Genomic DNA, 26,606 nt, shown 5'->3' with positions numbered 1-26,606 from the left:
GGCTGCAGGGGTCTGTTACGGAGACGGCCAGAGTGCTACTGTGCTACTGGACGCTCCTATCAGCTCGGATGGGCTGTTCGGACCCCAGTTCCACGCCATCATGGCGTGGAACTGGGGTCCGAACAGCCCATCCGAGCTGATAGGAGCGTCCAGTAGCACAGTAGCACTCTGGCCGTCTCCGTAACAGACCCCTGCAGCCAGAGGTGGCGCTGGATCTGTGTCACCCACGCGGAAATCCTTGCCTGGGAGACAGCGACAGACGCGCACAGAGTGAGCGCCGTGCTGGCCGCCTTGCTGATTTCCTCTGCCTCGTCAGCGGCCAAGGTGGTGGACCGCTCTACCAGCGTCACCACCGAGTTGGAGTGCAGCGCGATATTATTCGCCGCCGCCTAAAAGGCACACTGGTGCACCCGGTCGGCCTGGCAGGCGACATACTGGTCTCTGGGGGAGCTCAACGTACTCGTAGGCCGATTATGTTGGCCTATCTTACCCCAAAAAACGCCGTCTGGCTTGGCTCCAGAGAAGGGGTGGCTGGGAAACCAGCATCTGTGAACCCCTCCACCTTGGTGAGGGGAACAAATGTGGCCACCGGAGCCTTCAGGGTCCTCGTGTTCGCCGCCGCCCCCTCCTAGAACCTCCTGATGGCCGGGAAACGTGAGGGGAGACGGGCACAGTGTGTGCATGCTACCTGCTGGTTAAGAGCCGCGTACGCGTGCTCTGACCCCAGGTAGGATTCGCATACTGTGTGCTGGTCATAACTCATTATGAACCCAGAGCCACATGAGGGACAATCTCTCACACAATTGTTACTCATGTTTACTTGGAATTGAAGTGTCTCTTGTGCTTCAGTAACGGTGTGCTGAAGAAAAGAGGGAGCAGATTGTCGGGCCTCCTTCCTATTTATACCGGAAGGGAGCCCGAGGGTGGGGCCCACCTTGCGGGCGGACGTGGACTACAAGTGTTTCAGTGCTGCGCGGGTGCGCAGGGGGATTACCCAATAGCGATAGCCTTAGAGGGCGAAGCCATATACGAAATAGAACACTGCATTTTCTATAAGGTAAATATTACCCACTGGCAATTTTTTCAATCTGACTTCATATTGGCCATTTTTATCAACAGAGGGTGCTACATAACACACTTTCGGGAAAAATCACAGACTGGGAGAATAAGAATAATTTCACATCTGTTGGAGCAGTGTAGGAAAATGAAATACTGCACACTGTTAGCATTGAGTTAATTAGAGATGTCAGGTTTTAGTCATGGCCCTTCATCATGCATCAAATTCGTAATGTAAAACAGCGGGGAAACAAATCTCAATCATTACAGCATGTTGTCCATGTAATAATTGCTTCTAGCATTTTGAGATTTTTACTGGTCTTGATTAGATGTTGCAGCATGTGGCCTAAGCACACATATCTGTTGTTATGCCCTCAAAGTGTGTGTTTTATAACTCAGTGCTACTATTTTATATATGTAGTCACTGTCTGACATTTGCATAGGTATTATAAGAATAAATGCCAAGACTACCGTCAGCAGTCACTGTGTTTTACATTTGCTTGCCCTGCAGCTCTGTCTACAGATTTGCTTCATTTTCTTCATCGAGCTCTGACAAGTATGCACTTTGCTGGAGGCAGCAGACGTTAATTACAATTTCAATGGCAGATTGAAAGTTTACTCAATCAATAAAACATCAAAATGAACATTTTCTTCACCTGGTTGGACAAATATCCCACACACTTGTGGTTTTTGCTCACAGTTATCAGTATTTTGGCTGTTGTTTTTAATTCTCTACAGACAATGTTATTCACTTAGATATATTCTGTGCATACAGTCCAGTCTCCTCCTGTAGGATTGCTTGGAAAACAGAACTGATTCTCCTCTCTATACATTGTGCTGTATAAAATCCTGGTAACCCATGGTGTTAAAAAAAGCTAGGTGCGCAGTGATGCAGTGCTGCTCTCACTGATTTGGTTTGGTTCTGTTGTTTTGTTATTAGCGACTGGCTGGAGGCTGTTTGAGTGAGTGATGAGGAGCGGTGTCTGAAAAAAGCTTCAGGGTGGCCTGGGTTGGAAAATAGAATCTGTCACACACACACATGCACGCACACACACACACACACACACACACACACACACACACACACACACACACACACACACACACACACACACACACACACACACACACGCACACACGCACACACACATGCATCTGCAGACAATAAAAATACGTCTGATACTCCAACACAATAACTCAGCTGTTCATAAACAGTCCAATATTTCATTGGTTCTCAAACGTTTTGTTTATGCGGACCACTATTTATTATCAAGGATTTTCGCGGACCACCTCATATGTTAACCGTAAAGATAAGTACATATATAAACAAACTGGCTTGTAGATGCCTCCGACTCACTCTCATTATCTTCATTAACGGTAACGTTAACCTCTTTTCTCTTCAGAGAACCTGATGCTAGCCACGAAGAGCGCCGGATGAGTTTCATTGACACAACGAAATCTGTTAAAGTAATCCTTTCAAACAAGACATTGAGTTATTTGTAGCCCTACGTTTGACAACGCACACTAAAAGAAACAACCTCTATTCCCCGTACCCAAACAAAAAATCTCGCATGTCCCCCTAAATAGTGAAAGTCCCAAAAGCACCCACATAGGGTAAAAGTGTCTGAACTCGGCATGTCTCGGTGTCGGTAACACACTCCAATCCGATTTAAGTTCTAGGTCCACCTTGACTACAAAGTAAAAGCATCTTTGTAAACCTCACTGAGAAGACCAACCATCACTCCCATAATAAAGACCCCCAATGGACGGCCTACAGACAACCCCGCTTCCCAGCGCAAGGCCCCAGAGTCGGCTCCCCCCCCCCACAACCTCCGGTCCCGGCGTGCTGAAATGGGCGGTCTAATGGGTCCCCGGCGAGCCCATGCGCCAGACCGGCCGGATGTTTAGGGTGTCGGTTCTCTGACTTTTGTGGAGGCACCTCATGCACTGCGTCAGCATGTTCTCCTCTTCTCTCTTGTCCTAAAACCAATTCCCCACCCACCCCAGTCCTATTACGTTGCCAAGAGTTGACACCCAGCGCGCCTGACGTCCCACAGGCACTTCTTTTTTTCTCCTTTTATGGTTATTTCATGAATTTTTATCTCATGTATATATTTGCGTTCTCATAACACATCACAATCTAATGCCTCGCTTGTGAAGGAAAGTGTCGACCAATCGGGTACCAATGCACACGCGCCACGTTTTGGTGTTNATTAGATTTATGATTCGAAAATTATAAAAGTAGGGTAGACATGTGGATATTATCCGACTGAACAAAACGTGCATTTACCTAACAGGTTTGTTTTCCACTGACCTTTTTTCGAGCTATTTTCCAAAATCCTATGGAGAAATCCCATTGCTTTTTTGTCGAGGGAAACCGGGCGCAGCTTACTTTCGCTTTTTGGGACGCGTCACTGCACCACTAAATTGATGCGATTTGATTGGATTGTGAGGCAAGGGAAGCCAGCTGCCTCTGGCTTCCCTTGGCATGGCCCTGACCAATCACAGGTTGGCAGGGGCATGACGTGGGCCTCATCTGATTGGTCAATCCCTCCATTTTTTTCACCAAGGGAAGCAAATTTCGGCTGGCGTCCTCTCGCAACAGAGAGTGCAATCTAGTGTTTCACCATAACATCTAGAGGGGCGCTGGAGAGACGGGCCGGCAGCAACACACGACAAAGAATTTCCGAAACTAAACGAAGTATTTTTATTTCTTTCTTAAAATGCTAACAACAATCCGAAAAACAGGGGAAGCCTGGCTTCCCTTGGCCTCCAGGAGAAAACGCCACTGTTGCTACATCAACTAATCTCAGTATGTTACACTAGCTAACATTAGCCACCATGTGCTACAGCCATACCATGCTAACTTAAAGGGCCTTCATATTTTCAGTTTTGTTGTGAATACTTTTTACATATAATTCGAATATTATGCTGTTTAAAAGGTCATTTTATCCGGAACAAGGTCAATCTTTATGAGCTTGTGCGTCATGGATGATAAAGAACAGTGAAACATCTTAATTATTGAAATGAAGAAACAAGTGTTTTACTGCCCAGGAAGTCAACAATAATTTGTAAGAGCAAGAGTATGCTACTTTTCACCTCAAAAGTTGCTTTAACTGTTATTTCTTTGGTCTTAGCAGGGTTTAGCTTAGACAAAACACACACACCGGTGGGTGGGAACTTGACTCTTCCTGCGGTTTCCTGTTTCTTCCTCTTCGGCATTCTCTCTCTTCCTGTCTGCGTCTACCACAACAAACATTGAGTCACATGGTAAACTAAGAGATCTCCTTTCTGTCTGCATCGTTACATAATTACTCGGCTAGCTGAAACACATTCAATCTGTGGAATCACGATGTTATATCACTGACAATGACAAAGGGGGATTTATTTCCTTTGAAATTACCCTGAAGTGTCCATGAAGCTCCTCTGGTAGGGTCAGCTCCTTTTAAATAAGGAAAATGTGATTACAATTTAAACATTTGGATGTTATGTCCTCCAACAAACCGGAGTTGTGCAGACTTTTTGAAGTAATTCATCAAACATTAAAGCCAAAGGTTTTCAATGTTGAGGAATTGTCTTTTGAGTGATCCACATAACTTAATGTTCTTACTCAACAGCACACTGTCAAATACCGCTGTCTTATCTGTCGCCAGGGCATCAAAACCTTTTATTTCAAGATGTTGGCGCAAACTGCTCATTCCTCAGATGGAGACACACGGTGTGAAAGCCAGCCGAATAGTTGCAATTTGAAATCAGTTTTATTTTTTTACCTGAAGAACAAAATATAAACCCAGATCCAATACCCCCTTATATAATAAGCCATTGAAACTCTTCAAATATTTACAAAAGATAGAAAATAAAACATAAATAAATATGACTTCCTGCTGCTGCTGATATTTAAAAACGGTAAAACTGTGGTTTGCACAAACATTCCCCGTAAAAAGAGAAAAAGTGTTTATAAACAGTAAAGATAACATCTATGGCTAGTTGAGGAAATATAATATAAACCAGAATGTTAGCTGCTCCACTCACAGTGAATAAAACACAGAACATTTTCAGATGTTAGAGCGACACTGGCACATTATGTTATTGCTAAAAAAATATAGCTTGATGACAGGAAGTCCGTCCAGTGAAATACCGTGGAGCAGCTTAGTATGTAAAATCCTTCAGTTGCAAATAATATAATATGTTGTGTTTTGCAACAAAAAAAGTGTTATTATGATTCTTGGTGCACACTCCCCCCTACTGGTGAAGACTAGCTTAGACTTAACCCCATAGGGATGTGTGAAGTATTTAAACAATAAGTATACATTTTCCATACAGCAATTTTACAAATGTTCAAAGATTAGGAAAAATATAGGGTGTTAAAATAAGATTTGTTGACAGTTTAAGCAGAAAGAATATTATGAGAACAGTGCAAAAAGCAAACATTATATGGCTTGTGAAAAATATGAATGGTGATGATAGAAGGAGCAGTCTCAACGTCAGTTTTTGTTTCACAGCTTTCAGAAGTCTTTTTAAGCCACATTAATCTCCAGGAAGCAGCTGGAAACAGCACGGCGGATCCAGAGCAGGCACTTCGCTGTACTGCTAACGGTCTGACTGGCTTTCAGTCCAGTTGTCTTTTATCGAGCGGTTTTCCCACGGCCGCTCCCGGGCCTTGTGTTACAGGCACATGCTGCAGGGAACGTCGGGACAACCCTTCAGGTCTTCCAGATGCACGAGTCCTTGCCAACATCGGGGAGTAGGTCATCCGGAGAGGTTTGATTCGTGCGGGTCCTCATCTTTGTTATCCCTCCAAAAGTCACTCTGACTTCTTTAAAAAGACGTTAAAAAATGTGGACTGAAACGGGAACAAAAGAGAATTATGACACAGCTACCCAATAATGTGGTACTTTATTACCATGACACACATATCATCTGTTAAGAGTCACTATACACAGGGGTGCACATAAGTGGTACGCAGGTACGCGGCAACAATCTGAAATGCGTACCGTCACTTGTGTCACAAAGCGTATTTGCGTACCGACGTACTTGTGAGGCTTTTCCAGAAGGCGGTTAGATCACCGGACGACAGAGTCGGTTTCCGTGTGCAGAGACAGGGCTGCTGTTAACGTCGGTCTGTACAGCAGCACTGCGCTAAAACAGCTGATCACAACGTTCACACGCTCTGTGGTCACGAAGCTCTGCACCACCGCCCCCCCGCCCCCCACCGACATGGAACTTTGAGGGGAGCCAGAAGTTGGAGTACCAAACACTGACTCCAGTTACTCATCGGAGTACCTCACTGAGAAAGTTGTGTGCACCCCTGACTATACAGTCCTCATTAAGGGCGTCGTAAATTCACGATATAATCATAATAACTATGGCAGAAAAAAAGTGAGTAATGCCATTATTTAAACGTGTATTGTCTGCTGTAACGCCAGAGATGTCCCCGCTGAGGAACAATTAAAATATGTCAGATTTATTCTGTAATATCTATTTCATGACTCACCCTCGTCGTCGGAGTCGAATCCAAAGAGGTTGGAGCACTTCTTCAGCTTGAGGTGACCCTGCAGATCCTCGGCGCTGTTGAAGGTCACGAAGCAGTTGGCGCAGCGTTGTCTCTGCGGAGACGCTGCAGCGCAGGTCTGCAGAGGGGGGGGGCTCTTCTGAGGCAACTGAGAGAACGGCAGCTCCTTCCTCCGCTTCGGCATGGTGATGTACTTCTCATCCAGGTATGCAGTCGGTGGGGGACGCACATACGGCCTCCTACCGTACCCTGGAAGAACTTCCTGTTTCACTTCCTTTGCTGCTTGTCCGTTCTTCAGTAGAATGTAACCAGGGCTGCTGGGTAGAGAGCTCTGTGTGACCTCTTCCTTTAGAGCTTTCACCTCCTTCTCCTCAGTGTTCACAGGCTCCTCAGTCGCTGAGGCACCACTCTGATCTTGGCACGTTTTCTTGGCAATCTCTGAGTCACCTTCCTCTTGTACATTCTTGCGCTCCTTATTTGCTGTGTTGGGGTGAATGGAGTTTTCCTCCGTTGTTCCCTTCTGTGTTTCTGTATCTCCCACACCAGTAGCGCTCTCTGCTAATGTGCTAGCCTGTTTCTCTGCAGATTTGGACTTCTTTAACAGAGATGCTTTGCTCACACCCTTGGGCGTTTTCTTATCAACTTTTTTACGAATTTGGTCCTGCTTTCCCTCTTTTCTCTTTTGTGGTTTCCTTGACTTTCCTACCGTCTGTGTTTTCTCTCCTGAGGTGTTGGGTGGTGCGGTGATGAGATTCAAACCGTTAGCAGGCACAGAGTTAGAGGAGATCGACGTGGCAGGACTTGTGGAGGCAGACGTTGGTTCTTTGACAGGAGTCTTCTTCCGGACAATCTTTGCATTGGCTTTTGTTTCCGTAACCTTAAGCTTAGGAGCAGTTAGGCCACCGTTTCCTGTGGCAGCGCCGCGTTTCTTTACTTTATTCCGCACTTTGTCTGCAGAGGTGGTGCTGATTTCTTGACTCAAACCGTTGACTGCCACAATAGCTGTAGAGATTTTGTTTTGTTTAACATGATTCTTCTTCATCTGCTTGTTCATCTTAGACTTTGATTCGTTGATTGATGTTTCTGTAATTCGTGCAACATCCTGGACGTGCAAACTCTTTTCTTCTTCTTTTGACTCGATCTTCTCTGCTTTAGTCGTTTCCACCACAGTTTGACTGTTTGGAGCATCCGTCGTGTTCTCATCATGCACAGCCACCTTTGCCTTCGGAGGACGCCCTCTTCTTTTCGGACCTTTTGTGTCGACGTTGACCTCCTTCTTCTTGAACTTGTGCCTCACTTTGATATTGTGTTTTAACGCAGATGAGATGACTCTGTGACTTCTGGTTGTGTTTTTTACTTTTCTCAACATGCGCCTTAATCTGAGATTAGGGCCAGCAGGCTGTGTGCAAGTGTCCTTGTTAGAGAGATTCTTCAATACGTGCGAGTCCTTGGTCTCCTTTTTCTCTTTCAACTCATCTTTCTGAACAGACTCGGCTGGTTTTTCTGTTGACGAATTATGTGTGGCGTCTCCTCTTAATTTACGAGCAGATCTCACACTCACAGATTTATTTGCAGCAGTTTTTGGCTTATGATTTGGCTGTTTCTTCCCGTGCAGAGTGTTATTGTGTTTGTCTCCCGTTTGCTCATTGGTGTTCTTGTCTGCTTTAGTGGATTTGGAAGCGTAGTGCTCTCTCTCATGAAGATTCAGAGCCCAGAGACAGATAAACAGTTGCGAGCAGCCAGGGAGGCAACACACTGCCTGCAGCGGACTGTGCTTCCTGGTGTGACGTCGCATTTCTATCCCAGTTTTGAACCTGGCCGCACATCCCTGATGGAGGCAAGGATGCCGAGGAGCGAGCCGGTGTCTTTCCACGTGGTGCTGAAAATGTTCAAAACTCCACATGACCCTCATGCAGCTGCTACATTTGCCATCTCCTATACGGAAGGCCAGGTGTAAAACTTTCTCCTCGCCGTTGTGATCTTCGAGAGCGTGGTAAAGGAGCGCAACACGTTTTTTTGACTGGTCTGTAAACCAAGCGCACCCTTTCACCGGACAGCATAGTCTCTCTTTTTCCTCCACATTTTTCTCCTCAACGATTTTCCTACTTTCTTTTGTGGAGTCTTGGTTTTCTTGTAACCTGGGACTCTCGGCTTTATCATTTGTTCTTTCTGGAGAAGTCTCCTGTTTTTTTGGCTTAGCTCCCACGTCCTTCTTCGGTCGACCAAGCTCTTCCTTTTTGAATATAATATACCCATTTATCTTCTGAACAGGGCTTTTACTGTTAAGGTGCTTTGAAGCGTTTTCTTTCTTTTCATGTAAAGATCCACCGTCCACTGACTTGGATCTCAACTCTCTGGATCTGGACGGGGTTGAATGTGGAAAGCTTATTGATTGAGAAGAGTCTATGGATCTCCTTTGTCTCTCACTACTGCGGCGCCGTGAAGACATGCGCGTGGTCTTGGCTTTGGAAGAGGTCTTAATTGTGGAGACGTTTTTGGTTGTAGAGACGGAGTTCACTTGAGCGGCCGACTCTTTGCTCCTCTTCAGCTTCTCTATGTGGTCGGACAGGTGCATCATGGCCAGGAGGTCGTCTTTGAACATCGTCCCGCAGAACATGCACTCGTCCCTGCGATAGTGGAACATGGCGTGTGCTATGACAACACTCCCCTTGAAGGTCTTGTTGCAGAAGGTACAACAGAACTCCAGCTTTGATTCCTCTGTTTCTGGTAGTTCGCTTTCATCAAGTGTTTCCAGATCAATAAAGGGAAATCCCTCTTCCTTCACGTCGGAGAGCTCAGAGCTGCTGGAGGTCTTGAGGAACTTACGAGAAACTTTAGATTTCCTTTTCACCACCAACTCCGTAGAGGAGCTGTCCTGTGGAGCTGGCTGTTTGTGATTCTCCAGGTCTCGAGCCAGGGCCTCAGGTGCAAGTTCACTCACCACTTCTGTTACTAACGTCAGAGCAGATATGTCCTTTAAACTGTCTTTATCAGCAGGTGTGACCATTGATCCTCCATGTGTATCATTTTCACCAGGCACAGGTGCTTTTGAGAGGGAAACATCTGCAATATCCACGACGCAAATGCTGTTGTCGACAGTGGGGAGCATCTCTGTGGTGTCAGCTTGGGCCACGGGAGTTTTGCTCGTTTCCGCCTGAGGAGAGAGTAACTCCAGCTCTGGTTTCACTTCCAGGGACTCCGAGGGCGTTGGATCAGCAGCTCCAATGATTGAAACCGTGGCTGTATTTGAGACTGGAGGGATTTTATCAGTAACTAGCGTCTGCGAGACCTCAGGTGGAGTTGTTTTGGAAGCGTCTTTTATATTTTCAGCCTTACAGCCTTTTTCCAAACCTAGAGGTTGAGTCACTTCAGACGCCGTCGATGCTATCGTGACTTTCATCTCGACTGCAGACTCTTCACAGAGCTCTTTCTCTGAAGATATCGTTTGAGCTTGCAGGACCTTATCCAACATTGGGACTTCGGTAACTTCAGTTTCCGCTGCTGTAGAAACATTGTTAACTTTCATCTCAGCAGCAGACTTTTTGGAGAGTTCTCTTCCTGAGAATATCTTTCGTGGGACTGCTTTTGAAGTTGGAGCTTGGAGGACTTTTTCCGAAACCGGGGATTTGGCAACTTTTGCCGGTGTCAGCGAGGTGTTTCCAGGTTTAACGTCAGCGGCAGGCTTCTCACTGAGCTCTCTCTGCGGGTCTTTTGGGGGACTTCCCTGCACAGAAGAGCGTGTGATGGTGGACACCGAGCCTTGAATATTCACAGCGCTGCCTCTACCTTTCTTCCGCCGAGCATAACAGTGCAACTGCTGTAGAAACATGGCTGAATCCCGTGCTCTGAGAACCACCTCTTTGCCGTGTACAGGCTTCACAGGTTGCGACGAGGCAGGAACCTTCATTGTAGGTCTGTAAAAAAGCATTTGAGGGAAACCTCTTTGTCTGTTGAACGAGTCCTCAGTAAACGTTCCCATCAGCTCGTTGTCTGGTAGCGAAAGCTCAAGAACTACTTGTGGAGCAGCGGATGGTTTAACAGAGTCCAACGGAAACCCTTTTTTCTGCTTGCTGTTGTTTTTCTTGTCCTTTAAATGAGAGAGTTTGTGTTTGGAATTGTTCTTGAGGTCACCCGATTCAGACCTCCTAACGACGGAGTGCTTTTGATGTTTCAACCCATGCTTTTTAATCCTAGGAACATTATTTCCTCCGTGAGTTCCCGAGTCTTCCAGAAGCCACTTGGGTTTTCTAATCCTCCGTTTCCCTGGGTTTTTCTCTGAGAGCCGTGTAGCCCGTCTAAGTTCTCCATACTCTGCGGCTACATTGTCCTGCAGTCTGTCTAGCTGCCAAAATGACCGCCTCAAAGGCTCCGATGATGGCGACCCTTGGTTCCCCTTCTTCTTTACAGTGTGGTCATTTAGCCGTGTTTTGCCAGTGCCCTTTATTCTCTTAGATGCCGTGTCAGTATCCTCTTTGTGGTGCCGTTTTTTGGCTCCTGTGCCCTTACTTCCTTTCTGACATACTGATTTTCTCGATCGAGAAGCAGGATCTTTGGTGCAATAGCTCAGGATCCATTTGTCCTCCATGATCTCCTCGAGAGCACTGCTAACCACCTTGTCGCTCAGCAGCTTCAAACAATTGGACCGCAGAGCAATGAGGTTCCAAAACTCTGGGTCAAAACACAGGTCCTTCTTCAAGACCTGCGGAGAGATGGAAAATGAAATGTTAGACCGTCAGCTGAACAGAAACTCTGCCTTTTCTGTGAGGACTTGTTTAAAAAGTGTTCTACCTGCAGGGTTTCAAAGCGAATGTGGTTTCTGATGGGGCTGTGCTCCACGTGGTAGTCCTGATCAGGATGCATGTAAAGAAGGTACACCATCTTGTAGGTGTCAACGGTGCGTTCGAGGAAGAAGACCAGAAGAGCACAGGCCCGGGAAACCTCCAGGTCATTGGGTAGCAGGCCGGCGATGGTTTTGTAGATGAGGGACTTTGTTTTGACATCGCAGGGACGGCAAGAACCCAGCGCGTTAGCACAGAGCTCCACGCAGAACTGGAGACCATCTTCACCCAGCTGGTGACAGACAAACAGAGGTTTAACATCAATATGGAAATGGTATCTAATTAAAGAATATACACAGCGGATTAATGTCTGTCACCTCTTGCAGCACGGCTCTGATGAACGGGAAGATTGAGTTGACATTGCTGGCAGACAACAGCAGCTGATGACTCTCCTCAAGTAGAACTTGCTTGGATGTATTCAATCGATTATGAAGTTTACTCCACACGAAGACGAGATCACTGCGAGGAATAGAGATAGAAAGTGTTAACGCTGGTTTGAATAGGGGCCCTCAATTGGCGTCACGCGATCAGATTTAGATTTGCTTACCACAAGTAGCACATGTCTCCTCTTCGTAGCTGCTGGGAAAGAAAGACTCTGCTGAGAGCGAGGAGCACCTCATCCTTTTCCTCACACTCCAAACTGCAGATCATGTGAATTGCATCTTTACCGTTAAAGTCAGCCAGCTAAAAGAATTGATTAAAATGTGAGCATTAGTTAAAGCCTAAGACTCTCATGCACATTTCAAACTTCAAAGAAACACATTTAACGCATTACAGTCACTCCACCCACCTCTTTATGTAGGCGGTCATGCTGCGAGGTTTTGAAAAGCCAGGTGAGGTAGACCTGGAGGAAGAACAGGTGTTGTCCTGCGGTGGGATGCCGAGAACAACACTTAGCCAGTGCCAACGCTTCACTGACGCGCTCACAGGACAAGAGGTAACGCACCCGCAGCTCGAAGAACACCGGCAGCTCAGAGCTGACGCACACATCCACTGAGGAACAGTCAAGAGACAGATAAGGGTTTAGTTTACTTTGATATGGCTTCAGAAAATAGCAGGACAAACACAAGGAACAACTATTGAGAACATCGGCAATGAACAAAAACCTATATAACAGGGGAGGGGACCTACCTTCACTCTGAGGTAAGCTGGAGTCACTGAGGATTGCCTGTAAAGCTGGGCCGGCCCAAGGCCCGCCGCTCCGAACCGATCGCTCCACCTGAAGTAAGTGTACATTCTGATGCCTCGCAAGGGACAAGTGACATTCCTGAAAGAGCATGAGCAACATTTTTATTTTGGGAGCATTTTAACAATGGATGTATAGTTCTGAACCGTTTTGAGACGCTAAGAATAAACAGAGATCTGCACTCCATGCTCACCTGGAACGTAACAGTGAAGTGTTTCAGAGGCTCCTGATGGAAGTCCTTCTGGTCAAAGAACAGCAGCAACTCAAAAACACTCCTGTGGGGAAATCAAAAATGATGTGGCTTCCTTTTACCAACCCTGATTCAAACAGACATTCTAATCTTGACGTTGCTGTAAAAACACTGACGGATAGAAAGGCAGAGGAATGCAGTTAATTATGAAGCTTATAGAAACCCTGAAGGATGGAGTGAGGTCAACAGCTGGCAGCATGCCGGGCATGTTTCCTGGCTTACAAATGAGTTGCTTGAGCCAATGAACCCAATCAACATTCAATGTCTTTACTAAATGTTCTATATATGAACCGTTTTGTTTATTTTCTGCTGTTGATGTTGCCAATACCTGTGCAGTGTGCACAAATATATAAGGCTTTAAATGTAGTTGACAAATATATAAAAACAAAGGTTTTACTTGTGTCGTTAAATGTTGTCATTGTTCTCTGTAGTTGATTTTAAATGTTTTCTCTCTGTCTGTGAATTTTAAAGGATTCTAAGGTGTTTTATACAGAATCACAGCATGTTTGTGATTGAGGGAAATCCTCAACATGGCGATGGCTGAGCTGGCAGCACAAACTGTGCAACCAACAGCAACGGAGCTAACAGAGCTTGGAGGGGTGGGCTCCGCGCTAAGGAACAGCACCATCATTGATGAATGATAACAGTGCAGAGCAGAGGCCGTTAGCTAGCCAGTATGACATACACACAAGCATGTACTACCATGTATGCCCAGCTGTACCGTCTACATGAACGCAGATAGGCTTGGATAACAACACAGGGTGCGTGATGTTTAATGTTTGCTTTTCCAAGGACACATTGTGCAAGGCTAACTCAGTGAGGGGTATTAAAGAGTTTCATTCATTCACAATTTGACATCAGTTAAATTGTGAGCCAAGCAAAACTGAACAAACCAGGAACCAGAACACAACACAAATAAACACTTTCTTTTTAAAGGGAATCTCAAAGGGTCTTGGATATGTTGTTGTCCAGGCAGCAATCTAACAATGCCATTGTCAACACAGTGAATTTGCAAAGCTAGCATTAGTGATGAGCAAGAAAGATAGATTTCAAATAAAAAATAACCTTTCAAAGCAGTATGTACAATCTGTGTTAAGTCTTTAGAGCAGGGGCTGTGTGCACTTACAAAGCCAGACTGCTGAGTGTGTGAAGAACATGATCACAGTTTGACGTGAAGAAGGTGGAGGCTCGGGCGAAGTAGCGGAGAGCTGTCTCAAGGATCCTGAGCTGAGGCAGCGGCACCTGCCAGCCAGAGGCATGCTGCTCCACCAGCTGCACGGAGAAGAGACAAAACAGAGACAAGAACACAAGGACAGTTAACAGCGTGTACAGTTTATCATGTATAGTCTGCGATATTAGATGTTTAACAGCAGTTGGTGGTACATTGGTGATGCAACAAGATCAAGACGAGAGGCACGTATGCACTGTCAATGTCATCCAATGCTGTCTTCCGCCTTTAAATATTGAAACACCCTGATTTTCTCCATTCCATAAAATGGTCAATCAATTCTGTTTGTGGATAAAACTGTGGGTAAACCAAAATAAGATATTTTAAGGCCGTGCAGCCCTACAACCAATACCTTGGTTTGGTACATTATATGGAAACACAGGAGAAAAGAGACCTCTACATCCACTAATGTATGGTAATGAATCTGTATGGATGAGTCACATCTTTTAATATAAACCTCAAATTAAAAACACATTTGGTACGGCATGTTGACTAACAGCTATTTCAGCAGCTGTCCTTTATAAACACATTTATACTAAAGTGCCCAACCAAAAAGGAATATTTTAGTGCACCTTACATAATACTAACAATCAAACTGTCCAATCCTTAATACAATGTGCTTATATTGCCCTCTAACGGTGGAGATCTAGGTCATCAGACTTGCGCACCACTTGAATGCTGTGAACTGTCACTATGCTGTCCTCAGGCTTTTCTCCAATATATACAATATAAAACTGTAGCACAAGCTTTGGTTTGGCTCGATGGACTCAGTTCAAATCGTTGTTCTTTTTGGTGGCAGCTTTATAACTTGTGTTATCATCAGAGATAGACCTTGAATGTAAGGTTTAAGTGGCACACTAATGGCTAATGGCAAAATATTATCTCGGATTTGACCACATTATTAAAATGTCAAAGTATGAGCACATCTTGTGATCACAGGAATTATTTCATGTAATAATGCAAACTTTTACATGTGTTTTTGCTTATTAAGATAATAAAGCCATAATAAAAGTTGGTCTTGGAGGCAAATGCATCATAACTAAGGCTGCTAATTGCATAACAACATTAAGATAGAGGTTGGTTTACTCAGAGAAATTCCTCACTAGCTAACTGATAACCAAACGTGTTGTATACGGCTTCATAATTTGTGTTTTCATACAGAGAATTTAAAGTTTAAATGCATGCTAATAGCTCAGAAGCAACACATTTCCTGGATTTGTCAACAGGAAAACAAAACACCCTTTTTCACTCTTGGTGGTAATGCTAAAACCCCGTTTAAGACTCTTTAGTGAATATTTAACAACAATACAAGACATTTAAATGCACTAAGTGTACTTACTGTATCTATGCATTTAGATTAATGCATAACAAACATGTCAACGTAAGAGGACATGTTCGATTGCAGGAATTATGTCATTTAAAACGGCAAAGGTACATTTACACGCCATGTTGGTTAAGACGGATAATTAAGCCTAGTCAAAGTTGGTCTTCCAGGCAAATGCATGACAACTAAGGGTTGCTAATTGCAAAACAACATTAAGTTATAGGTGAGTGTACGTCCACTAAATTACTCCCTGGCTAATTAATAACCAAACTTGTTGTAAACGTGCAAAAAAGTTATCCACTCGGCAGTTTGGTAAACATTCAGCAGACTAACTAATCTAACTTTTGGCAAATTGTGGGCTAACTGGCTAAAGCGATTAGCCGTGTTAGCTAGCTAACTGTACTGTAAACACGCGTCAATATTTTATTGATTTGGTGACTCAGACGATTCGATGATGTCTTTAAATCTGAGGCTGGGATGTCAGTGATAATGTTTACGATATGTTAATGTGATATATTTGTTTTTGAAGCCAATACGACTCGTTTGCTAGATGCTAACAACCCTAGCTGCTAATGGTAGCTGTGTAGCGGCCAGTTCTGGGGGAGGGGAGTCGGCTAACATATATGCCATTATCTCTGTCAACAAGCCTGTCAACAACTTCAGCCACGGCTCCTTACCTCGCAAAAGTCGGAGCAGAAAGGCTTACTGTCGGCCTGCAATTCTTCACTTGAGTAGCGGCCCAACAAACTCTCTAATTGTTTTTCTAGCCCCTCTAACTCGCACCCACTGCCCTCCTCCGCCATACTGCCTGTGTAGTCTTGCTCGTAGCAGCAGCTTCAACACAACACATACATCGCCACAGACGGCGCTGATTGGATACTGCCAACGTAAAGGGGTTCGCACCTTTACTAATCCAGCGTGCACCGGAGAAGAGCTCGTCTGGGCGGGGACTTACCTCTGCAATTAAACACAGGTAGCATCGAATGGAGTCCCGCCTATACGGTAGTAAGTGTTCACTATAACATGCGCCACAAACCACATGGCAGACACAAACACAGCGCGTTAATGAGTGTTAATATTTGCGTTTACGTCTTGTTGTATAAATGAGGAACATTTAATTACGAAGATATTAGTCATTCCAGGTTGCGTTCAGGTACTTTTTGTAAACTTGTATATCACCCGAGTCACCTTAACTAGAGCATATTTTGTTAGTGACCTGTTAAAATAAAGCAACTTCAACATTAATTTTATTGTTTGATTTTGAGGATATTATTGGGTCTGAAGTTATGCAACACGGGAAATTAATAAAATAAACTCAATTAAATAAGTTTAATGTTGATTTGTTTCTAAATAACAGCAATTTTAGCGAAAACTCTAGAAATAATTTTCAAACAGTCAGATAATACCGTAAAAGCTTTATTTAATCATACACATTCATTAAGGAAAAATGAAATAAAAAACATTTATCTCAGACATATCAAAGATTAGATACTTTAACTTTACAGTTGCATCACAGGCGCTGTGTTGAAAGAAGAAAGCACACCAAATCACCAATAGATTTAACTCTCTTTTTTGGGCACATAAAAAGAGCAGCACTGGGAAGATAATATGCTAATATACAGCAGCTATCTACTTCTTTATCTGATCAATTAGATTTTATACATGTCTATGTCTTGTATCTGATGTTTGATTGACAGTGAAACATGTTGACAAATAAAAATAAAAGTGGAACGCAGATGCCTTTTTTAAGACCCTGATACAAAACTAAAAGCGTTCTTAAAAACATACTAAAGATTCGCTTTTAGCACTAAAAGTAAATATAATAATCGAGCATTTAAAATCATAAGTAACCCTATACATACATGCGCAACATGTTTTGTTTATTATTCCTTAAGACTCATTTTCTGAAATACAAAAAAGGATCAGTTTTTTTTTGAGAACTAACCTCAATCAAATAATTTCACAAGATTATTATTATATCTTCTTTGTTGGTGTTAAAAAAGCTAGAGCATTTTGGTTCAGTTCAGCTCGTCGGTGGACTCCGACATGGATCTCTCCCTCCTTTCCCGCCCTGTGACGAAGGCTAGCAGGTCGACGGCGGTCACCACTCCGAAAACCATCTGCTTCAGGCTGGGAGAGCCGTCCGTCAAGTCTGAGGGAGAAAAGGATGGAAGAGAGAGCCGTGATGAGTAGGATAGAGATAACAAAATGATCAATTAACCATTCGCTTACTCTTTTAAAGGGGTCCTATTATACTCATTCTAAGGTTCATATTTGAAGTGTGTGCCTCTACTGTGACTACTGTGCTTTAATGTGCGAAAAGCTCTTTATTTTTCTCAAACATATGGAGGGATTTCTCAACTTGTGTTTTTGTATACTGCCACCAGAGGGAGCCACAGTTACACAAATACATTTTATCAGCTTTTTGGATGAAGAAAAATGCACCTGCAGGTTAGGTTAATGACAGTATACAGTATGAATGAAAGAAGTGTGTGTGTGTGTGTGTGTATGTGTATGTGTGTGTGTGTGTGTGTGTGTGTGTGTGTGTGTGTGTGTGTGTGTGTGTGTTATACTTACATTGGATCTGTTCATGTACCACCAGGGCAAAGTGGTCAGTCTCCAGAATGCGGGATAACTTCCCCAAATTATCATTCAAACGGATCTAAAATAAAACAAATAATAAATAACATCAATATTAAGATAATCAATTAAGCAAATTATGCACAATGGCGTACAATGTATTTGATCAGTGATACATTTGACAAAATGACATTCAAATCTGGTTATTTCACTGATTTAAGTCCCAGTTAATATTTGCTCACCCAAATATAAACTATAATGATAGTTATACAGATTTTTCTTTCTATCTTTTTCTGTTTTTATTTTTTGTTGAAGAAATGTAAATTACTTAGTTTATAACAAAACGACCAGTCGCTTGGAAAATATAAAATTAAACAAAAAAATTAAAAAAGCTCACCTGTTTGAACTGCTTGTAGAGCACTTTGCTGACGGGGTCCGACACCTTGATCTTCCCCGCCAGGATACAGGCTAACATGTTCCCTAGTGTCACCATGCCCAGGATTAACCTGCGCACACACACACACACGTTCAAACGTCAGTATTCGGATTAAACACAATGTACCAAAAGGGGATGCAGGCATACGGTATGTCAGTGCGACCGGTATCTACTTTCTCTTTCAGGACACTCACCCAGCCTCGTCCACCACGGGCGCCTGGTCGAAGCCCTTCTCCTTCAGGATTTTGATAGTCCTCTGACAGGTGACGGTGGGCAGCACGGTGAGCGGGGCGGACAGATTCAAACCCTGCAGCCTCAGGTTCCACCACCTGAGGAGCACATATGTAACCTAACTTTAGATTTTTACTTCAAAAATCATATTGGTGTTACTACGTGGAGACTATCCTGCTGAACAAAACGTGTAAGTGTCAGAAGTGTGTGTTACACATACCAGGGTTTTTTCACCATGAGGTCCTCCTCACTCAGGAAGCCCTTCTGCACCATCCACTTGTCACTCAGGAACTTGGACCTTGAAGGAGGAAAAACTCACTTTTATATGCGATAGCTAACCTAGAGAAAAAACCCAAAATGGTATGTATTGTGGGACCATCATCTAACATCAATATTATTATTATAATGTTTTTCTGAGAAGCTCTCTTATATAATTAATTATAAAAGCTGATCAAGTATTTGTTAGAGGAGTTTTCGTGTGGAAAAAACTATCTGTAGCTGCTTTAACTACGTAAAAATGTTTTCCTTACATGTAGTTGCGGACGGAGTCTGGCAGGATGACCACACAGCGCTGGCCCTCCTTCAGATCCTTGGCCATATTCACAGCCGCAGCCATGGCCGTCCCAGAGCTGCCACCTGATACAGAAAACAGCTAAATGTGAGTCGACCTTGTTCCTTCACCCACACGCCTGGAGTCTAAGTCAGCAGGAAACCTGAGCTCACCGCACAGCAGGCCCTCCTCTCTCATCAGCATGCGGGACATGTTGAAGGACTCCTCGTCGTCCGACTTGTACCACGTATCAATGACCTGAAGTCACAGAGATCATGTTAAGTGTTGGTGAAAGTCAGGCACACATAAGAAAAAAGGAGGTAATAATAAAGGGGAACTCACTGATCTGTCGAGCACGGTGGGGATGAAGTCGTACCCGATGCCCTCCACCTCGTACTGGGTCTTATCGGTTTTGTTGAGCTGCTCGGGCTCGGCCAGGATGGAGCCTTCTGGATCAACGCCAACAATCTGCACATAACGTAATTAAGGATAACATGTATTAGAGACAGATATTGTTTTCTTTCAAGCCCAAAAAGAGACTTGTTTCTGCAACATTTATGTCTGTGGGGATATTGTTTATATGAGATTGATTAAAGAGGCCCTATTCTGCTTTATGCTGTTTCTCTTTCCTGTAGTGTGTTATACAGGCATACAGTAAATGGTCTGCAAAGGTTCAAGTCCCTGTGTTCACTCCCACACAGAACTAGTGAGTGTAATGACACTCACCTTGATGTTGGGGCATCTTTCTTTCAGTTTGCGGGCGATGCCAGTGATCGTCCCCCCCGTGCCGGCGCTTGCCACCAGCATGTCCAGTTTACCTGTGAGGAGTGGGGTTAGGTCCAAATCAGTTATGAAATACAAATAAAAGGCTTTTTTTGTCATTAATGAAATTTGCAATCATTATTGAATTCATATTATGGTTTGTATATTGATAAGATATGGATAAGATATGCTCGTACCGCCGCACTGCTCCAGGATCTCCTCGGCCGTGGTGTCGTAGTGAGCCAGAGGGTTGCTCGCGTTGCGGTACTGGTCCAGGATGTGAGAGTCGGGGATCTCGTTTTTAAGACGCCAGGCGACGCCCACGTGAGATTCCGGCGAGTCGAAGCGAGCGCTGGTGGGCGTGCGGACGATCTCCGCTCCGAGAGCTCTCAAGACATCAACCTATCAAAGAGGAGAAAAGTTAAAATGTGCAAAAAACATACAAGTATTTATAAAAAACAGAAGGTAAAGTGAAAATGAAGCAAAACTGGGCCGTTTGAATCGACAGGGCTCACCTTCTCCATGCTCATCTTCTCCGGCATGACGATGATGCAGCGGTATCCTTTCACAGCTGCAGCCAGGGCCAACCCAATACCTTGAAGAAAGAGAAAAAAAACACATAAACCTAAAGTTTTACAACACTGCAATTAACATACCACAGACTCCTGTGAGCGTAACCCCCCATAGCAACACCTTAACCCCCCATAGCAACACATGCAGTTAATCACCAGTGTTTCCAGAGGTGGGCTCGATGATGGTGTCTCCAGGTTTGAGGAGCCCCGCCCTCTCCGCGTCCTCCACCATCCGCAGGCTGATCCGGTCCTTCACACTCCCCCCCGCATTGAAGTACTCACACTTGGCCACTGCACAAAATACACAACAGAAAAATCATGTAATGTAGCATACTGCATTCTGTTAAATACAATACAAATATATATAAAAAATAGCCATTATTTTTATTATTATAATATCTCAAAATAAGAAGAAATGCTTTATGCAAGATGTTTGCTTAAAGTTATTTTCCATCTGCTGTCCCCTCACACTAGGAATTATAAAACAAACAAAAGTACAAAACAAATATAATGTTGCACTTTGTGCGAAGGCGGTGCAGTTGATGCAGAAAAACCTGAAGAGATACAACCGAACTTAACTGCCCTGACCCGTTATATTTAAAAATACTCCTGAACTACAGTAACCTGTCTCACTGCAGCGCCCGCCTGTTTACAATGTATCATAAAGTGCTAACAGCCACACCTTGAGTCTGAAGTGAGAGCGTGTCGGGGCTTGAGAGCTGCGTGACTTACATAATTCACATTTGAGTCCAAAGGCTTTGGGGATCTTGTTGATGCGCACCAGGGGGGTGTCGCCGATCCGGTGCAGGATGTTCGGGAGAATGGCAGGAGCCACGGATCTGAGGAAGAAACAGTGTTTTTACAATAATATGCACACCGCTGAAATCTAACTCCACTTGTTGCTTTATTATTTACTGCTGCAGGAGATAACAACACTTTGTGCTGTGTGTTATTTGCCAAGGGCACGCCCCATGAGTTTGGTAGAACTGGTTTCAAATGGAATAAACAAATTCATAAAAGTAAAATCCATCAGTACGAAGACATATATTTAAAAATGTGTAAATCACAATATATGCACTGGTGAATAAGAACATATGAAGATATAAGAACACAGTTAAGAGTGCTTTAGCTGCAGATGGGGAAGTCCAGTAAAGTGGTGACAGGAACATTTTCATTTTTAATTTGTTTCACGACACCTCACCGACCTGGGAACCTGTGCATGAGGGGACTCGTCTCTCGAGGCCCCCAGGGTCCACGTGCAGCGGCTGGGGAGGTCAGGCCTGATCCACTTCCTCTCAGCCACCGCATTCTTGGTGTTGATGTGCTCCTTGTTGTGCTCCGTGTCGATGCCGTTCAGCGGGATGGAGCCCTCCCGGAGTTTCCCTTCTCCGTTGGTGTGGCTGAGCAGCTTAGCGGCGTGGGGGCACACCACCGGGCTCTTCATGGGGGCCTCCTTGGTTGAAGGAACTGATGGCATGGCTTAGTCTGGGTAGAAGAGAGGAAATGAGGATGTGCGATGATAAATCTGTGGCGTTTTTAAATGTTCAGGGGCAGTGCAAGGGACTGTAGAGAGTGAGGAAGTACTCTGATCCTTTCCTTAAGTAAAAGTAGAATAACTACGGCTTCAAAGTACTCAAAGTAAAAATGTAATTTAAAGGGGCCCTATTATGCTAAATTGTATTCAAAGTTTTGTTTGCTGAAAGAGGGCGTGTACACAAAGCCTTGAGGAATATTTTAGTTACTTAGCGGATTCTTTAAACTAAATCACGGTTTGCTTGTTTGTCCCATTAAGCCTACTTCTCATGGCTCATGAAAGCAGTGGAAAGCAAACACCAAACCACTCCTTTCTTTCTTCCTTCCCTTAAACGCTGAGTCATTCCAGCGTTGCCAAAAATAAAAGCTCCATCATGCTTAACTATCATCTTCTTACCTTTTTGTCCTCCAGAATTTCGAAAAAACTTTTAAAAAATCACGATAAGCAAACAAATGAGTCGGACCAGTTTAGCTTTCATTATAGCTTTGTCAGTAAAGGGAAGAAAAGGCTTCCGGCTACGGGCTGAACAAACTTTTGGTAATATTACATCAGTCATATGAAACCGGTCAATGAGCAGAGTATGACCTCTTTTGGTAATGTTCATTTCTGCTTTTACTTAAGTAAACAAACCAAGTTCTTCTTCCACCTCTGTACGCCCCTATACAGGTTGGCATATCTGTTTTCTTAATGAATGCATCCATCAGGTTTCAACACATCGGAAAGGCAACAGATGAACCTTCACTAACACACAGTGCAAACACCGAGGCCAGCTGTTAAATAGTTCAGATGACGTCCGCCACACAGTGAAACGACGTCTGCTAAAGCAAACATCTCTGCATGCCAGAGAAAACAGCCCTGATATATATTGCTTTAGAGTTAGTGACGCTCTAGTAAACCCCATGTTAGGTAAACTATGGAAAGAAACTAATAGTGCACAGGGGAAGCAGTTGATTAATGATACTAATACTAAATTGTAAAGCACCTTTTTTCCAAGCGAACTACATTGTAGTAACTACTCAATTGTATTTGGTAACTTTCCAGCATTGCTATCTATCCACAAAAGGACAGAGAGCAATCTAAGGTGCTACTCCCCCTTTCCTGTGTATGTGTGACTTTCATTCTTGATATCAGATCTCTGCAGCCACTAAAAGCCACACTGCTGTGGTTCTACCGTCCACAGTATCAGTGGTTAATGTTGGAAAGAGTAGGTGGTCTCTGGTGGTTTTGCGCGGTTCGACTGGGGCAACGTGATCCTCCGTGAAAGAGCACATGCAGCACAACGGAATAAAGATTTACCAAGAGGATTTACAGAGCAGGAACTTCATTTTTTGTTAATAAGCCACACTTAAGCCAATAATCAAATACCTACCAGGCTGAAGGAAAACCAGTGCAAAAATCACCTGATCTTAACTTGGCAGCTTTAAACCCGAAAAAAAACATTGTATCAGACTTGGTTATCTGCTTTAATTGTGGCATTTCTAATCTCCCTCGGTATGTGCTGTGCTCTCAAAGCTGTACGCAGCCCCTTTATGATGTAGGGCTATTTAAAAAGTCACATAACTGCCCTGCCAGCCACGTTGTATCAGCTGGTCAATAGAAGAGCACACTATAGATATTCATTCAGCCATAAAACATTGTGGGCCAGCAGGAATGCATGGGGTAAAGAAACAATGTAAAACAGCAGGCATGTAAACCTGAAATCACATGGTCAGTATAATGTGACTGTGATTCAATGAGTCAGGGAACGAGTTGAATGGCCATTGCAACTAATTGAGTTGAAAGCAATACAGCCACACCAATTAATGTTAACGAAATTGTGTATTTTAAATCAAAATGCCCGGATTAGTTCCACCTGCTAAAATGTTAATAATTAGGCTCTTTTTCCGATAAAAAGAATATATACATTTTGTTTTTTAACTGTTAAGGACAAATAAAGGAATTTGAATTCGTTATTGTTGTAAACAAAGAAAATAATCGGTTAATCGATCGAATCAGGTGCAAATCAATCGCTGTCCGTAACTTAGGAGTTTTTAAATCCAAATACCATAATTGTAGTAGTTTTACCTGCTCAAATGTGGGTATTTCCTGCTCTTTTTTACGATATAAAATAAATATATTAAGGCAAAACAAGGAAATAGAATTAGTAGCTGCTTATTCGATCAAATAAGGTACACATGAATTGCTAGTTGTAGCTGCATTTAACACTATTAGCCGTTGCATCTGATGGAAATGTGAATATAGTACATAATAAACTGCAGCTAATACAAAATATAAATGATTGAGGACATTAAAGAAGCTACAAGATTCAGCACTGCCTGGAAGGATAGCAGAAAATGAAAAACGTAGACGTAACCGTAAAATATAATATCTAACAATATATATATATCGAGTATAGTATAGTGCGGGGAAACGTAATTATAAATCAAATCAGCTGTAAAACAGTGCAATACCATGCTACTGTTACGTAGTTCGCTGTTGCATCAGAACCTGATCAGAACCGGTTTTCTCAGTCAGTGACCAGTACCTCGTTTTTTACACTTCTTTTCTCTGATATTTGTATTACGCGTTAAATCCCACTCACCTTGTGCTTCAAATGGGCCCTAAAAGCTTTAAAAGAAACACAAATTCACAAAGAAACCCCGGCTTAGACGATCATCAAGGACAACAATGAGGAGTGAGCAACTTCCGATGGAGACAGCCATATTGGTGACGAACCACGTGGACCAAACGGGGAGGACGTAGGTAAAGTTTAACTGCGCTCTCTGATTGGCTGCAGCGAGGGCGTCCGTTTAGCCTGCTCAGCCAATCAGAGCAGAGACTTCCAATACGGGTTTGGGAAAACGCTGTGTTAAAGTTACCAACACCATCTGTTTACCTTTTATTGACCAAACACACACTGCATGTACTCTGGACGCATGTGACATCTTGAGCTCTTCTCATGTAATGGCTGTCGGTAATATTGCGTCATTCACAGTGTAATAAAAACAGTTAGCATAAAAGTAAGCAATGTTTAGAATTTGGAAACACATTGAGATGACTTTAAAACCTTATTTTAACTCATATCTTGGCAACATTTCCTATACACTCAAAAAAGGTAAGCCATGTTCATATAAACAAGTGGTGCAAGTGCAGAATTACAAATCTGTTTTATTGAGAAAGCGACATGAACTTGTCTTAAAAAAGGGAATAAAAGAAAACAGAGAAAGAAAACACTTTCAACAATTCACCAATAAAGAAAAATAATGCTGTCATCACTGCTGTGGATGAGAGAGGGACGAGGGGGGGATTTGGGTGGACATGTGTGCGCGGGTCTCGGCTCTTTTCAGGAATCGTCCGGAGCGCTCTCGCCGTTCCCTCGCCTTTCTCGCTGCCTCTCGCGGTCCGGCCGCCGGGTCCTTGGAATCGGCGCAGCGACGTTCCCTGGGCGCGAGCCAGGGTTCAAGGCCTTGGTGGCAGGAAAAGACAAATTAATCCACAAACCTTTTTTTCTGACCCCCAAGTATGAATGTTAAAAATGTCTTTACCCTTTTTCCTGGCGGCGGGGCCGTACAACTCCCGTCGACAGTTCCCCGCGATATGGGTTTCAGGGTGCGATGAAGGTTTGCAGAAAGCCTCCTCTGGTACCACTCCCTGCAGAAAACCCAGCACCAGGAAGGGTTAAAGCTCACCGCACTGGATATTTAATGGAGCGCGGCTCATGAGAGGAAAAGGTTTTGTTTTACACAAATCTGAGCAACATGCGAGGCCCCACCAGAGGAGAATCTGATCTTTATCACCCCCCCCCACACACACAGCACGTCCGTGCTAATCGCTTGGCGGAGCAAACAACCCCGCTCAATGGAAAAGAACACTGACTCCTAAACAAGGAGGGGACGGCTCGCTCCTCGCACTGCAAATTAGCATTTATCTTTGGCATTTAAAAAAAAAATGATAAATCACACAGAGAATATACATTAAAAGAGCAGGGCAGATAATATTATTGTTGTTTGTTGTTTGTTGTTGTGTGCGGGTATTTTATTCTGAATCTGCGGGGCAAGTTCCTTCAGTGTCTTCACCCCCATCTCATGCTGGCGGCAGCAGGCTTCCCTGAAGTCCGGTGACGGGGGGACGAGCTCTGATGTGAGGGACGGCCTGGGGTTGGAAAACCAACGATTGTTCAGGTCCATTGACGGCTTTCTCTGCGTCCTCCTCTCGGCGGAAACTAGCACACAGGGAGTACAAGATACTTGTAGGATATCTGAGGGAACATGAGAAGGTTGCTGCCAGCGAATGTGGAAACAAATTGACACCACAGTAAACTGTATTTACATAAAGAAGCTAGTTTAATCTTAACATGGCCTTCAGTTGTTTCTCCTCCTTCCTGCCTTGCACTCACTTCTTTTATCATCTGTTACGCATATTTGATGAAAATGAACTATAGGAACAAGGTTTTCTGCCTCAAGAAGGTTCTCCACGTTGGAGATGTTACTTTCTCTACAGACTTTAGAAGGGATTGGGCTCATGTTTCCTGCTGGATGAAAGTAAGAAATCCATAAAGGTGGGAGAGC

The 26,606-nt window shown here is 43.8% G+C and overlaps 3 protein-coding genes across 3 annotated transcripts in view; all 3 read right to left on the bottom strand.

Annotated features, from left to right (window-relative positions):
• Positions 1 to 4,790: 4,790 nt before the first annotated feature.
• Positions 4,791 to 16,358, bottom strand: LOC104954635 (uncharacterized). The gene is made up of 10 exons (XM_010781791.1): positions 16,072 to 16,358; positions 13,969 to 14,114; positions 12,786 to 12,867; positions 12,538 to 12,673; positions 12,197 to 12,399; positions 11,954 to 12,090; positions 11,724 to 11,865; positions 11,357 to 11,638; positions 6,551 to 11,267; positions 4,791 to 5,899 (listed from the first exon to the last, which is right to left on the bottom strand). Exons 1-10 carry the CDS (start codon positions 16,195 to 16,197, stop codon positions 5,886 to 5,888), a joined length of 5,985 nt encoding a protein of 1,994 aa, XP_010780093.1. The 5' UTR covers positions 16,198 to 16,358; the 3' UTR covers positions 4,791 to 5,885.
• Positions 16,359 to 16,789: 431 nt separating this feature from the next.
• LOC104954634 (cystathionine beta-synthase-like) lies at positions 16,790 to 24,762 on the bottom strand. Its single transcript, XM_010781790.1, has 15 exons — positions 24,641 to 24,762; positions 21,731 to 22,010; positions 21,258 to 21,364; positions 20,682 to 20,816; positions 20,469 to 20,548; positions 20,151 to 20,355; positions 19,918 to 20,009; positions 19,534 to 19,659; positions 19,365 to 19,449; positions 19,172 to 19,277; positions 18,862 to 18,939; positions 18,605 to 18,739; positions 18,372 to 18,480; positions 17,972 to 18,056; positions 16,790 to 17,546 (listed from the first exon to the last, which is right to left on the bottom strand). The coding sequence occupies exons 2-15, from the start codon at positions 22,000 to 22,002 to the stop codon at positions 17,413 to 17,415; spliced, it is 1,749 nt and encodes a 582-aa protein (XP_010780092.1). The 5' UTR covers positions 22,003 to 22,010; positions 24,641 to 24,762; the 3' UTR covers positions 16,790 to 17,412.
• A 548-nt stretch (positions 24,763 to 25,310) lies between these two features.
• The window catches only part of LOC104954654 (splicing factor U2AF 26 kDa subunit-like), a 12,799-nt gene continuing 11,503 nt past the window's right edge, over positions 25,311 to 26,606 (bottom strand). The window contains exons 7-8 of the mRNA XM_010781823.1: positions 25,610 to 25,689; positions 25,311 to 25,504 (exon numbers count right to left, since the gene is read on the bottom strand). Coding sequence (XP_010780125.1) covers positions 25,311 to 25,504; positions 25,610 to 25,689 — 274 coding nt within the window. The remainder of the gene's footprint in view (positions 25,505 to 25,609; positions 25,690 to 26,606) is intronic.

Source organism: Notothenia coriiceps, unplaced genomic scaffold (genome assembly GCF_000735185.1).
Source record: "Notothenia coriiceps isolate Sejong01 unplaced genomic scaffold, NC01 NC01_scaffold00023586, whole genome shotgun sequence".
Classification (NCBI taxonomy): Eukaryota; Metazoa; Chordata; class Actinopteri; order Perciformes; family Nototheniidae; genus Notothenia; species Notothenia coriiceps.
Note: the sequence above shows the minus strand (reverse complement) of the source record. Positions and strands in the feature narration are given on the sequence as shown.

What these genes read in the sequence shown, in the direction of transcription:
- LOC104954635 (XM_010781791.1), bottom strand. Translation starts at nt 16,197, where the DNA reads ATGGCGGAGGAGGGCAGTGGGTGCGAGTTAGAGGGGCTAGAAAAACAA. An exon ending in ACACTCAGCAGTCTGGCTTT is followed by an intron (nt 12,868 to 13,968) that starts GTAAGTGCACAC and finishes ATTTCCCCACAG; the next exon opens with GAGTGTTTTTGAGTTGCTGC. An exon ending in ACTTCACTGTTACGTTCCAG is followed by an intron (nt 12,674 to 12,785) that starts GTGAGCATGGAG and finishes ATGCTCTTTCAG; the next exon opens with GAATGTCACTTGTCCCTTGC.
- LOC104954634 (XM_010781790.1), bottom strand. Translation starts at nt 22,002, where the DNA reads ATGCCATCAGTTCCTTCAACCAAGGAGGCCCCCATGAAGAGCCCGGTG. An exon ending in AAAGATGCCCCAACATCAAG is followed by an intron (nt 19,660 to 19,917) that starts GTGAGTGTCATT and finishes CGTTATGTGCAG; the next exon opens with ATTGTTGGCGTTGATCCAGA. An exon ending in AGAGGAGGGCCTGCTGTGCG is followed by an intron (nt 19,278 to 19,364) that starts GTGAGCTCAGGT and finishes TTTCTGTATCAG; the next exon opens with GTGGCAGCTCTGGGACGGCC.